General features: G+C 39.0%; 1 protein-coding gene across 4 annotated transcripts in view; it reads right to left on the reverse strand.

The window, feature by feature from the left end:
• Positions 1-15,542, reverse strand: part of LOC135225234 (mucin-2-like) — a 562,221-nt gene that overhangs the window by 520,658 nt on the left and 26,021 nt on the right. For all 4 annotated transcript variants that reach the window (XR_010316937.1, XM_064264563.1, XM_064264561.1 and 1 more), the window contains exon 2: positions 537-2,109. Coding sequence is in view for 3 of the 4 variants with exons in the window: in XM_064264563.1 (XP_064120633.1) it covers positions 537-2,074 (1,538 nt within the window). In the remaining variant the exon portion in view is untranslated. The remainder of the gene's footprint in view (positions 1-536; positions 2,110-15,542) is intronic.

Below are 15,542 nucleotides of genomic sequence, written 5' to 3' on the forward strand. Positions count from 1 at the left end.
ATCTACAAACACTGCTCTTGGACGATTATGGAATGAAGTAAAAAAAATCATCTGAAATTGACTCTATATACAGGTGACAAGAACAAAAAAAAAAAGGCCCATTCATCTAAAATTTAAACATTTGTAAAAATCAGGTCATTTCCCCTGCCATTTCATTTTCCTGTAGATTTACTCCACACACACACACACACACACACACACACAACACACACTACACCCACACACACCACCACCACCACCACACACACACACACACATAAACAGAATAATACAAGGTGCAATTCCAAAGGCAATAAAAAAAGGTAACGTAACTGAATAAGTGACCTCTGAAACGTACCCTCTCGTCATCAGGATCCAGAACAGCAACCATGCCAGCTGGCATTTGAAGTGTTAATAGAAAACATCAGGCGAACCCTTTTAAGATATTTGGAGTATAGGAGAAAACGCCACCCTGATGGCTAACTTACCTTTCTGGTGGCTTTTACAAAATGTCAATATTACATAAAGAAGAAGACAACAAAGAGAAAAAAACTCACCTTATATAGACAACTTGGCCACTGTTGATAACTCTCCTCCATCCAAAGGGAACGACTAAAATATCAGTGGCTGGGAACATGGCAGAATTTGGCCCCATCTGACTCATTTTCACACAGGAGTTGTTGCCACTGTTGGCTGCCTGTATGACATTCAGCTGGGGCGCCTGCTGTTCGCCAATCCCACCAGCTACAAACGGCGGCTGTTGCTGTTGCTGTTGCTGCTGCTGAACTGGATACTGGCCCATGTTCACGTGGGCATTACCGTGACAATTAGTCTGTGCCATGACATTGGGGCCATGCCCCATGTGGTATTGTCCCCCAGCCATGTTATTCCCTGGTTGTTGTATGTTCATGTTGATATTGGGCATGACATTCATATTAGCTTGTCCATGCATGTTCATGTTGTGTGCCGCCGGCATGTTCTGTCCTTGCATAACTTGCATTGTGCATGGCCCTTGGGTTTGCATCATGCAGGACTGCTGTTGCTGCCCTTGCTGAACGTAATTGTACTGGTGCATAATCTGTAGCTGTCCACCCTGCATTTGCACATGCTGCACAGCATTCACTTGCTGGAAACTTTGTACAATGCTGGTGTTTTGATTACCGGTAGTATTGTAGACACTGGGATGCATACCACTGATGTTATTGGCTCCTGCTGGCTGAGATGCCATGTAATTTGGATAACTGTTCATGTACTGTTGGTACGGCTGCTGCTGCTGTTGGAGATTTTCTAGCTGCTGTTGGTGGTGGTGCTGTTGCTGTTCATTCTGACTATCAGAGCTCAAGCTGCTACAACTAGACTCGGCCGTTTCCGACCTCACTGAATCACACCGCGAACTAGTTCTTGGACGAGCAACCACCAATGCATTACTATTATTATTATTATTATTATTATTATTATTATTGTTATTGTTACTGTTATTATTATTATTGTTATTACTATTATTACTAGCAGTATTATTATTACTATTATTATTATTACTCATCACTTGGTTATTCATCATTTGATTACTCATATTCATCATGGCATTGTTTTTGCCAATATTGTTGACTTGCATAAAACCAGCTGGATTCTGCTGCTGTGATTGTGATTGTTGTTGTTGTTGTTGTTGGTGCTGCTGCACATTCTGCTGCCTTCCACTTTGTTGCTGCTGTTGTTGAACTTGCTGCTGCTGCTGTTGTTGAACTTGCTGCTGCTGTGATTGTTGTACGGTGACAGTGGTAATGTAATTGCCACCGGGGAGGTATTGCAAAGCCTGACTGGCGGGGTAGCAGTTGGTGACCGCATCCACTCCATTGTAGAGCTGCTTCTGGTGCAATGGGTTTGACAGTCGAAAGCCGTTGGCCATGTGGGGGTTCGTAGGCTTGACCGGATTCGGCGTGATCAGGGCGCGGGGTACCCCCTGCACGCCCCCACCTCCACCTCCTCCCGGTCCCCCGTTTTGACCTCCCCCTTCTCCAGCCATGTAGACCACCACATTGTGCGGTGGTTGGGCTTTACATCCACCACCAGCACTGTCTATTGGTGCCTGGGACATACTGCAGCAGCCAATCCATTACCACCATCACTGGCCTGCAAGGAAAGACAAGAGGACTGTTAGTATTCTGAAGGCATTTCTCTTATCAGCTGTGGCAAACGCATGAGGTAACGGAAATGTGTTCTCATTTTACATTCATAAAGCGCCAACATGAGAAATGACGGATCTTCCCCTGATAGTGATCCCCAAGGGTTTTTAGCCCAGTAGGTATGTATCACACCTCTGCGCTTCCTTAGTACAAGCCCGCTGGGGATTACCGTAAAATCATAAACAAAAGACTGGAAATGTCATAGCCTTACATAATGATCCCCGAAAACCATTGGGGGTCACTATTTAGGAAAGATCCAAAATTACTATACATAATACGTTTATGACACAAATTGAGATACGTTGACACAAACTGAAATAAGTTTATGACACAAATTGAAATACGTTTATGACACAAATTGAAATATATACGTTAATGACACAAATTGAAATACGTTAATGACTCAAATTGAATAAATTTTCCATTAAAGTGACGAAAAGAGACACTTGTTTAGGATGGGAAACTTCACATTTAAACCAAGTAGAAGTTCTTACGGATACATGAAAACCAAACTGACTTCAAGTTTCAACCGATGCTCATTCCTAATTCTATTTGTTCCTTTAAATAAGGATAACCATAGCTTCTCACAAAATCATATGTTTCACTTAGGTGTGCAAAGTTACAACATCCTTTACATACCTAGTCAAACTACCAATGGTGACATTGAAACCGTTACAAGATGACATATTTGAAACAGAAATTATATGACTACATATATATATATATAGATAGATAGATAGATAGACAGATAGATGGATATACACAGCAAGTCAAAGGCTGCATGAACTTTTGAATATTCTTCCACAAAACAATGAGCTTTCATGAAAGTTCAAACAATAAAAATGACCAAGTCTACAACAATACAAACATGTATATATATAACAAACCGATATGGAATCGGAATATAAAATTTAGGACTCGGGCAAAGAGCTGGGAACTATGAGGTCATTCAGCGAAGAGTATAATGTTGAAACAATAATTGTTATGACACCATAGGAGGAATAGGAATAACAACTTTAAACGCAGGCCCAAGTGCTGGGAACTGTGAGGTCGTTCAGCGCTTAAAGGGAAATTGGAAAGAGACGGAAGAAAGAGAATATGAACGGAGGTATACTAAAGGAATAAAAGGGTTGCAGCTAGGGGGCCCAAGGGGCGCTGTAAAGAACATCGAATAATACCTACAGTGCACTATGTGAGGTGCACTGGCGGCACTAAACCCCCTAAATGCAAACTGATATGATAGCTAGTAGAATATGCTCAGATGAGTGAACTATCCTTTACTAACCACTTGTATTACAACATGTTTTTAGTTCTTCGTTGGGCGAGTCGGTTACATGCTCAACTACAGCTCTGCCAACGTGAAATCGAGAGGAATTTATTTCCGGTGATAGCAATACATTTCTTGATGTCTTCCGGATCCCACAATAAGCTGTAGGCTCCGTTGCTAAGTAACCCATTGGTTCCTAGCCACGTAAAATGATCTGATCCTTTGGGCCAGCCCTGGGAGAGCTGTGATTCAGCTCAGTGGGCTGGTAAAACCTATATATATACATATATATACGTATATCGAGCTACAAATGTCCTTTAATATCTAATTCGCTCTACCTCGGAATTAATATCTCTTGCGGTGGCGGGGTTGTCTAAGGCTTCACTGCCAGTCCTGGAATTGAGAGGTCGATGGTTCGCGCCTGTCGGCCGCCAATTCTATTATCGCTTAATAAATTCCCCCTCGGTTACACATATATGAAAATATATTAATTCCGAGGTAGAGCGAATTAGATATTAAAGGACATTTGTAGCTCGATATATGTATATGAATCACAGTAATGTGATAGACATATATATATATATATATAATAATATATTTAACTAAACAACTTGTTTTTGTCAACTGCATCATTATTCATAATCACTGCCACAGACCCTGATTTCCAAATCCTCTATTTATTTATTTGTTTATTTAAAGAAACTTGCCAATGAAGGAAACAGGCGGTTTGCTTGATCTTGTGGTGGGTGCGGCGGCGGCAACAAAAGTGGTGATCACAGGAAGGACGGAAGGAGCAGGAGTACACCGAAATTATAGAAAGTTATAAAACAGTGGTTCTTAACCTGTGGGGAGGGGGGGGGGCCGCCCCAATAGGGGCGTCCTCAATTTCCAGGGGAAGCGCGAGCCCTACGGAGAGAGAAAAAAAAAAAAAAAAAAAAAAAAAAAAAAAAAAAAAAAAAAAAAAAAAAAACTCTCTAACTACATTCGTTATTCTCTTAACAAAAGTGAGGAACTCACATTCAGAAGTTTATGAATAAAAAAATGCAAAAAGTATCGCCTTATAATGTTACTGTTCTAGAGTCTGCTACTCTATACTCTGTTTTTTCCATCTGTCCATCCGCCTATGGTGTTTGCGCATGGCAACACTGCGTCCCGGGCTTTATATAATATCCTATTTCGAATATTAACGGTGTAATTCGCATACAGTAAATTATTAAAACACTTTCCAGTTGCAAATGTACACCCAGATATCCTTTTATTTACCTAAAATTTAGACAACGTAACTATTTAAGCACGGGACGCAGTGTTGCCATGCGCGACCGCCACAGGCGGATGGACAGATGGAAAAAAACAGTATAGTTAGGCTAGTTGGGGTGACCATGTTTTGTCATGATTGACCTCCTTCCCTATCCCTCGAAACCCCTTCTTTTTCTCATTTTTGCTTTATTTTCCTTAAAGTCTCGGAGGGAACTTGACTCATAGATGCAAAGGGGCCGTGAAAGAAGGACCAACTCTTAAAGGAGGCGAGGTAATAAAAAGGTCAAGAACCACTGATTAAGGTAATAAAAAGGTCAAGAACCACTGATTAAGGAAATTAACTGACTAGTTTGGCTTGAGCAATGAAGGCCTGAAGGTAACGATGAATGAAACTTAATAAGAATTAAAGGTAAATAAAAAGAAAATTTTCTTATATAACATTAACATCAAGTTATTCATAACCTCCCAATTCTCCACCCGACCTCATCCCCTTCCCGGTAACAATATTGTGTCCTAACTCAACAGGCTTCAAAATCCAATACGTAACAACTTCCATAAGAAACTGCGTCATTTTTCAGTGCTTCAATGCCAAATGAAGCCAATGACAAGAAGCCATATTTCAGCAAGGTCTTCCAGAGTGAATAAGGGTGGCCTGCGGAAAAGTCTCCCGGAGGATGTTGTACAATGCAACGCACTACTACCCTTCAACAATTCTCTTTGTATTCTAATATTTTACTTACACTTTTACCTTTATTTATTAAAATATTCTTTCTTTTCTAATAACCTGTGGGCTCGTTCCAAGATAATGGATATATACTATATTATATATATATATATATATATATATATATATATATAATATATATAATATATTATATATATTTTATATATATATAATATATATTATATATATATATATATATATATATATATATATATCATATATATATATAATATATGATATAAATATATATATATATATATATCTATAGATATATATATATATATATATATAATATATAAAGCGTTTGTACACCGGTATATAACCATATCTACTTTCGTTTGCTACAAAACTACATCAATACTTCTCGCATAAGGAAAAGCCACTAGCCTAGTGTTACAATATAAGAATGACCTTTAAAAAATAGTACTGATATACAATTCATCGAAAAGACCTTATTTTGAAGAAAAAAAAAGAAGAAAAACTCTAAAAGTTACTGAGGCTTCACTATGGTGAAAATGTGGCTCTCAATGTGAAAAGACACTTGAGAGTAATCAAAAGTGAAGCAAGTAGAGCATGTAAATAAAAAAAATAAAAAAATAAATAAATAAAGGAGTATATAATGCATGATGGGGACTAAAAAGGTCAGGGGAGAAAATAATTTTGGAGTAAAAAAAAAAAAAAAAAAAAAAAAGGAATGTACAAGTAAAAAAATAAATAAATAAAAATGCGAATCGAATTTTCCGTAAAGCGTATAATGCTGTATGAAACTCCAGCCACAGCCCGGTGGTGGCCTCCTGTGTTGTTGGTTCCTACAGCGGTGAAGGAGGCCTGTGTTGTTGGTACCTATGGCGGTGCAAGATGCACGATCATGGCTAACTTTACTCCTGAATAAATAAAAACTACTGAGGATAGAGGGCTGCAATTTGGTATGTTTGATGACTGGAGTGTTACAATATAAGAATGACCTTTAAAAAATAGTACTGATATACAATTCATCGAAAAGACCTTATTTTGAAGAAAAAAAAAGAACAGAAAAAAACTCTAAAAGTTACTGAGGCTTCACTATGGTGAAAATGTGGCTCTCAATGTGAAAAAGACACTTGAGAGTAATCAAAGTGAAGCAGTAGAGCATGTAAATAAAAAAAATAAAAAAATAAATAAATAAAGGAGTATATTGCATTATGGTGACTAAAAAGGTCAGGGGAGAAAATAATTTTGGAGTAAAAAAAAAAAAAAAAAAAAAAAGGAATGTACAAGTAAAAAAATAAATAAATAAATAAATAAAAAATGCGAATCGAATTTTCCGTAAAGCGTATAATGCTGTATGAAACTCCCAGCCACAGCCCGGTGGTGGCCTCCTGTGTTGTTGGTACCTACAGCGGTGAAGGAGGCCTGTGTTGTTGGTACCTATGGCGGTGCAAGATGCACGATCATGGCTAACTTTACTCCTGAATAAATAAAAACTACTGAGGATAGAGGGCTGCAATTTGGTATGTTTGATGACTGGAGGGTGGATGATTTACGTGCCCATTTGCAGCCCTCTAGCCTCAGTTGTTTTTAAGATCTGAGGGCGGGCGGACGGAAAGGCTATCACAATAGTTTTCTTTTACAAACTACTTAAAAGGGTAAGGAGGCTGAGGACTGAGAAGCTGCAGGAAATGAAAGTGATTACTCGAGATGCAACCGAATGACGGAAGAGAACATCAAGCGCACATATGCATAGGTGAATGGATAGGAAGGAGACGAAGATGTTGACGAGAGAGAAAAGGGGTCAAACAAAACAAGAGAGGCCAATGGTAAACAAGAACTTTTGGAGAATGAGCAGCTGTTCTCAAGCAAAGTCAAATAACGAGAGAAAGAAAGGTACTGAACACATGGAACCAGTGGTTATTCAGCAACAGGACCAACGGCTTTACGTGACTTACGAACCACGGCGAGAGTGAACTTCTATCACCAGAAATTCACATCTCTCACTCCTCAATGGAATGGCCGAGAATCGAACCCGCGACCACCGAGGTGGGACGCTAATACCAAACCAACCACGCCGCTGAATACAGATGTTTGTATGAACAATGAACAATTTAAGTGGATATTTGGTGTGGGCCGTCAGAGTAGGTGAAACAAGAAAGGTATCAGAACACGGCAACAGGGAGAGTATTATCATAGTATCCGAGGGGCCGAGAACTGTAGGTGAAGTGGTAAAATAGTTAGCACAGGTGAAAGAAGGGATCCGATGGTTTTCCAAAGATTCAGATCACGTGGAAAGAATGGAGGGTGATAGGTTGGTTGTATACCTGTGATAAAAAGGAAGAAGAGAATGACAGAATGACCTAAAAAGTGGACAGATGGAGCGAGAGGCACTGGAAAATAAACCCCCTAATATCCGGGTAGCAAGATAGTATGTGGTGGGTTTGATGAACTACCTACAGTTTCTTTGTAGGTGTATTCAGTAGCAAAGGTGTGGAAGTTCCTGAATAAGTTCATCCATGATCACGAACTCACAGACCACCTTTTACTAAGAGTTGCTACTTTGCTCTACGATGACACATTAGGCTTCAAATAAAAGCCCCAGACTGCTGCTTCCTTGTTCAGGATCCATCCCTAGCCAGCTAGCTTGCGATTCAAGTGCATTTTTCTTTAACCATGAGCGTATTAGGCTACACCATACAATCTATCCTAAAATAGCTCCCCTACAGGCTTTACCTAACTACAGCATTGTAACATTGGCAAGGCAAGGAAAATACGTTATCATTCTTCTATTTTCATTCAGTACTCGTCAAATAAAAAAAAAATTATTTTCAGCTCCCTCTCGCTTAAAAAAATCAATCTCCATAAATATTAACAGAATAATGGAGCGATCCCCAAAATTTCAACCTCGTCGAAAATTCACCACGAACTCCGTTTTAACCAGAGCAGTAAATGAGCAGCACTGCCGAATTAGAATATCGCAGTTAATTAATGCGAGATGCAAATCCTCTTCTGTACAACCTTTAATCACTTTCTCGAGCGTTTGGGAGATTCAGTCCATTCCACGTGATGATTAGACTTCCCTAATGGCATTACATCATATTTCAATCCCTAATGGCATTACATCATATTTCAAAAGTTCAAATCTTCAGAATTCTGCTCAAGGATCGTCTGTCTTCAATCACACTAAAACTAATCTGCTCTGAAAAGAAATGACTTTTGGAAGAATAACCCGGTTTAGTTACCCCCGTCAACGGAGGCTGTCCGATAATCATCTCAAAAAGTTATTCCTTTCTTGAAATTTTGGAATGGAATGGAATGTCAAATTTGGGCCAAAGGCCTAGCGCAGGGCCTATGAGGTCATTCAGCGCTGAAAGGGAAACTGACAGGAAAAAAGGTTTTGAAGGTGTAACAGAATGAAAGCCTCGCAGTAGCACTCCGAGACAATTGTTAGGGGAGGGTAGATAGCAAAATGGAGGAAAAAGAATGAATTGAAATTTTTAGCAGTGGGCTACACGCCAGTAGCCCACGGAAGTCAATTAGACAACATCTGGTGTGGAGACCATCTTTTTCCCCTGAGCGCGACAGGACACTGGCTGAAGTTTGCAGTTGTCAACTAGAAAACTTAACTGGCGCAGTGTTCGTCGAAATACTTCAATTAAAATGACCTAAAGACTCATGTTCCATTGCCGAGAGGCTTAAGCCTGCCTAGCCCTTTGCCTGGCTTCAAGTAGCTCACTTCGAAGCCAACTCTTCATTTCAGAAGACACTGAATTCTGATGATAAATTGTAGACCTAATGTCAAAGAATACAACATTTCGTTTCTAGATACTCGGAAGAAAAAACAAAAGCCAAGACTTCTTTATCCTTTTAGTATTTTACAAAGGCGACTTGTGTATTTCCACCTAAACATATGCAATTCACCGTTTCTTCAGATTATTACTATTATTTTTGAATGAGAAGCAAATAGGCTTTACTCTTCCATTAACAACGCCCTTGAATCTGATACTGAATACCGACTTCTTGTAAGAAAATATTTCATATTACGAGAGCTTTATACCTAATGAATCACTCATACCACTTTCACGCTCAACCGCTTTCATTACACTGAAAAACAACTTCGTCAACCCGAAGTCGTTGGAAAGCCTCTCGTTAACCCCTTGGCTTTATGTGCCACGATTCAGCATAATCACTGAAAACGGTCGAGATCTGGAATGTCTTTGTTTGTATGGTGTTTTTACGTTGCCTGGAACCAGTGGTTATTCAGCAACGGGACCAACGGCTTTACGTGACTTCCGAACCACGTCGAGAGTGTAAACTTCTATCACCAGAAATACACATCTCTCACTCCTCAATGGAATGGCCGAGAATCGAACTCGCGACCACCGAGGTGGGACGCCAAACACCATACCAACCACGCCACTGAGGCGCTGGAGATCTGGAATGTCCTTTCCTACTGAAGGCTCCAACTAAAGAAAACCTGTTAAGTAAATAAGAATCCAGACTGCCGATAAAGCTTTCGGTTCCTAAGTTTCATTCAATGTATACTCATGGGTATCTTAGGGAAGATGACCTGAGTAACACTACTATCCCTTCGTAAGGGGGGGTAGTGCACTCCACGGGGTGTGCTGTAGGCATTGGTAAAGCATTTTTTAATTTTTTTTTTTTTTTGCAGCGTCCCTTCGGGCCATAGCTGGAGCCCCTTTCATTCCTTTTACTGTACCTCCAATCTATATTAAATTTCTTCCTTCTTGCTGTCCACCATCTCCTAACAATGATTTCAGAGTGCAGCTGCTTTGAGGTTGTTACCACAACTCTCAAACTGACCTACACTCTATAGTCCATTTCATTTGAACACTACTACCGCAAATCTTCATAAGCCGTGATCAAACTAATCTACCAATTAACTTGTATTTGCTTACGTATGTGTAGTATTTATTTCAGACGTTACTACTTTGTATTTAATTATAATCGATCTTTTTTTATTTTACACGAAAGACCCACAAAAACAAGCAACATCCACAACAGTCCCCTCTCACACACAAGTAAGTCATCAGCAGAACAGATTAACCGCACACCAACACGTAAAGGCCTGTCCACACGATCGGGCCTGATCGGCGGACTTCCCCTCTAACGGGCACACTTGATGGGCAAACCGTCAAATTGCCCGATGGGTCTTGTAGCAAAATCACCACGGTGGTGCCCGATGGCTTTTACTTCGACCCTGCCAGACGTATGTTAACCAAATATACATTTCTTTTACGGCCAGCCATTCTTTGCACCATATTCTCTTCTTTTTCTCCTTTTTCATCACACACAAAAGCAATTATCATGCTACGCTATCATCTTCTTTGCGGTATGCACCATGTTTATCGTACCGCACTGAACATACTACTGGCATCGTCGGGCACGCCCACCTCTCCATCGCCTCACCCGTGTGGACAACATTCACGGGTGAGGCCGCCAGAATTTGCCCGTGAACCCCGGAGCACGCCGATCAGGCCCGCTCGTGTGGACAGGCCTTAAGCATCTCATTACACCTGAAGTAAACACAGCTGGTCTCAACTTGCAAATCCTAAAAGGCGCATCGCAAAAAAGGTAGAGCTCTGCGCCCAATCTAAATACTACACGTGTTACCCATTAAACGCTAGAATTGCTATTTAAAGCATATATACCCAAGTAGCTTTCCACCGCCAGACTTATTTGAAACTAACCTTTCACTAGCAAATTCTTTTGGCGCATTTCAGCATCAGATAAAGAAAATAAGAATGTCTTTAACTTAAAACAATTTAAAAAACATTGAAACAAACAAACAATGCGTTTTAGTTTCTTCGGAGCAATCGAATTTTCAGCCGTGGCCCATGTTTCAGGTTAAAGTAACGGCTAATTTTAACTTTAAATAAAATAAAAACTGCTGAAGGTAGAGGGATACAATTTGGTATGTTTGATGATCAGCATCCCAATTTGCAGCCCTCTAGCCTCAGTGGATTTTAAGATCTACTGGCGAACATAAAAAGTGCCGACGGACAGACAAATAGCCATCTCAATACTTTTCTTTAAAAAACAACAACAAAAAAAGCTACGCGGGGGGAGTTGGAAAAAAAAAAAAAAAAAAAAAAACTGCTAACATTTGAATGCGATCCTTGACAGAAGTAGCAACCGGGGGTAATAAAACGGTAAAAAGGCAGTGAAGTTTAGTTAAAGTTAATGATAAAGACATGAAATTTCAACAATAAATATCCTACGCAAAATTAAAACAAGAACGAAAGCAAGTGGGTTTTGAACTCCGAGGGAAGAGAAGCCTAAGGCCCCGTCTACACGGTCGAGCTTTGGTTGACGAACTTTGTCCGATGTGACGTCCGAAGCGGAGAAACAGCGGGAAAAGTCAGAACTTCACCGCAGTTTCTCCGCTTCTGACGTCGCATCGAACAAAGTTCGTCGAGGAAAGCTCAAGATAACTGGTCCGTTTAAACATATCAACCGGATTTTCCAAAAGCAGTGACATCAGATAATCATATGCTCATACACAAAAATAAATTCTAAAAAAAATCTAAAACAGAGGTGCACAAGCGACACTGAATACTGTCCGGTTTAGGAAATGTCCCTGATAAAAAAAAGAAAAAACAAAATAAAAAAAGCAGAAATCTATGTAATAATGCTTCAAGTCTGGCTCTAAGAAAATACTCACAAAAATCTATGACCTACTCAGTAGTAATAATAGTATGTGCTACATTTCTCACGAAATGTCATTTTACACTCTCAGCTTAACTATCCACTATTTTAGATTTCGTTGGGAATTAACTTGTAATATCAAAGAGCTCTGGCTTGATTTGTTCTACAATATGCGTAAAATTATTTTGATCAGGCTCCATTATATATATATATATATATATATATATATATATATATATATATATATATATATATATATATATATATATATATGTATATATGGATATAATGAACACACAGAAATCTAGTGAGCAAGTACATCAAAATCACAACAGATTTACGAGTCATATCTTGGCTCACCCCGACATAGCTGTATCCTTTCCAAAGCAAGCATAAGAACAACCTCCCCCCCCCCAACAGGAACCAAGGAACCAGCGTTGCCCAAACGAAAAGTGAAGAAACTCGCAAAGGGAGTGAAGATGAGCGGCACTAAATCTTCCTCAAGACTCCGACAAACGAAACGAAGGAGACGTTTATCGCTCCTTCGCCAGCTAATTGAGTGCTAAATCTCCAAACATGCAACGCCGGGGATGAAGAGCCTTTACAGCTCATTAATAGCGCCGGGTTGCAAAAGCGTGTTTGAGGTCAGCAGAAAAACAATTCATTTGCGACTTCGGGAATTCGTGACATCTGGCGGCTTCGAAGCCACCGGCCGAAACTGTATAGTCTCTCTCACATTTACTATGAGATTCACAGCTGGTGTCCCGGTGGCATATTTCCCAAGTCTGGAAGAGTTTAGCATTGGGGAAAATTATGACCAATCAAAGCGAGTGGAGCTAATCCATGACGTCACAAGCCACGCCTTTTAGCTCTCTCCTCAGCCCTATATCCATTATTGCCGCCAGTCACGATGCCCAAGAAATACTTTCTTCTCAATTTCACAGCTTACGGCTTGTATGACATATACATTTTAGTCAGATATATCTAAACATAATGCAACACTAATTGTTTTAACAACAATATATTCTTCAAATGAGATACACTGTGAAATATATTATGCGTTATTGGCTTCCCTCTCTTGGTAAATAACATTTTCACATCGCGAATTTCTATATATACTTGAAAATGCATGTTTTTTATAAAGAGTTGCGATAACTCATGGGATGAAAAAAACAATATACAAGATGGTAAAAATGATGGTATCTGACCTGTTTATAGGGGAAAATAGAGAGAGGGGGTAGGCTTACACTATGGATTTCTATTGACATAAGCTATTTCGTAGTAATGCACATTACTGTCATTGTATAAAAGCAATGAACTGGTCATAACTAGGCCATGAACAGGAATCAAATTGATATAGTCCCTACTATTTACAGGGACACAGTTTCAGCTTCATTCATTAAATTATTTCAAGAGCTAATGTGCCCTTAAGGAAACCTACGGTAATGTTGTTTTGGTGATCTAAGATAGCCCAAATGATTACATGACAAACTCGTCCTGTCAGTAGCTAATCTGAATACGGTTGTTTATCAAGGTGTACTTGATAAGCTGTGTAAAAAAAATTGCCTTTTTGAGGTGGATTCCGTTTTCATAAAACCTTCCAGATGTCCTTACCTGATTGGTCCTTGTCATTCATTGTGTACAAATATATAAAAAGTTTTTATTGAAATTTTTTGCTTTTGATTTTTTACTTTTCATACATTGTGTACAAACAAATAAAAAGTGATAATAAAATTCAGTATTGAATATTTCCAGCAAGCCCTTACGGGATTTTTGCTTAAAATTCATTGTGTACAAAGAAAACACTGATTATTTAATTTATTTAATATTCTTAGCAAACCTTTTGTACTTGTCATTCATTGTATGCAAAGAATCAAAATGAGTATTTCATTAGAATGTAATACTTTTAGCAATTATAGGAGTAGAGAATACTACCTATTTACGGAGTTACAGTAGACTTTTTACTAAGCTGAACTAGAGCAGAATTGATGCATAAATTTATTAGAACTGCGATATGTTTTAAAGTAAATATGGATGACACTTGTTTCCAACTCTTTCAACAGAAAATTTTATGCAAATATTCAACACGTATCAATTAAAGCTAGGGATAACGGTAGTATATGAGTATACGACTATTTTCATCCAAGCTCACACTCAATGGCCAAATGTATGCCTTAATTTAAATGCATACTATTTTTTTACATAGATTGCTTCATAGTACAAAGCAGTTGTACTATGAAGCAATTGTTAGGGGAGGGTGGACAATAAGATGGAAGAAAGAGAATATGAACAGAGGTATCAGTAAAATGAATGAAAGTAGTTGCAGCTAGGCGCCGAAGGGACGCTACAAGAACCTTTAAGTAATGCCTACATTGCACCTAATGAGGTGCTGTCGTCACTATCCTCCTACGGGGTACATAAATTTATCATCAAAACTGTATTCTCCACATTTCTTTTAAGCATAAGGCAATTATTATTTTAGTTCTGTATATAATACCTTTTTATAGCCTGAAACAACACGCAGTAACGCCAGAAAAACGTTCCATGCTCCAGGCTTTTAAAACAGTCACTTTCAAAGTCCAAGATTCTTGATGGGAGTCGAAGTTTCTGCAAGTTCTTGGTCTCCTGTCTGTAGTCTGTAGTGCTATTTACAGGTCATATACCATCATTTTTACCATACCATCAATTTTATCATCTTGTATTTTTTATTCATTCCATATGTTATCGCAACTCTTTCTAAATGGCTTTAAACACATGTTCAAGTATATAATTTAGCCACTTGCGATGAAAATATTATTTATGCAGTAAATATCGACTTTGTGAGCAGGAATTAAGAGGGACTGAGCACTATTACCACGAGGGAGAAGCCAATAACGCATAATATATTTCACGGTGTATTTGAAGAATATATTGTTTGTTGAATTAGTGTTTTATTTTGTTTCGATATATCTGACTAAAATGTATAGGTCATACAAGCCGTAAATTGTGAAATGGGGAAGTTTTTCTTCGGCATTGTGACTGGCAGTAATGGCTATGAGACCAAGTGTAGCTAAAAGGCGTGGCTTGTGACGTCATGGATCACCTCCACGCGCTTTGATTGGTCCTAATTTTCCCAATCCCTAAACTCTTCCAGACTTGGGAAATATGCGTCCCGCATTTTTTCCGGAATAAAATTTCATCAACGTACCTGACGAAGATGTCACAGGGTATCTTACATTCCTACCTAATTTTTTACTGTATTCTGTATTACGAAAGTTGCATAGTTCTGGTTATTATAAGAGTAACACATAATTCGTGTAGACATCGCCAGCATACTCAAGAGGAATGTCTTTCGAACAGATAATGACGCAACATGACGTCATTAACTTGCCTCCTCCTCGATGGATAATTGGCTCTCCGTGAAAGTCTCCACCTCTGGCAACAATGAAATACAACCAATACTCCTTGTTTACACTTTGTAGTCGTAGTATTATACAGAATTTATGCCATGAGG

This window comes from Macrobrachium nipponense, chromosome 13 (assembly GCF_015104395.2).
Source record: "Macrobrachium nipponense isolate FS-2020 chromosome 13, ASM1510439v2, whole genome shotgun sequence".
Lineage (NCBI taxonomy): Eukaryota > Metazoa > Arthropoda > Malacostraca > Decapoda > Palaemonidae > Macrobrachium > Macrobrachium nipponense.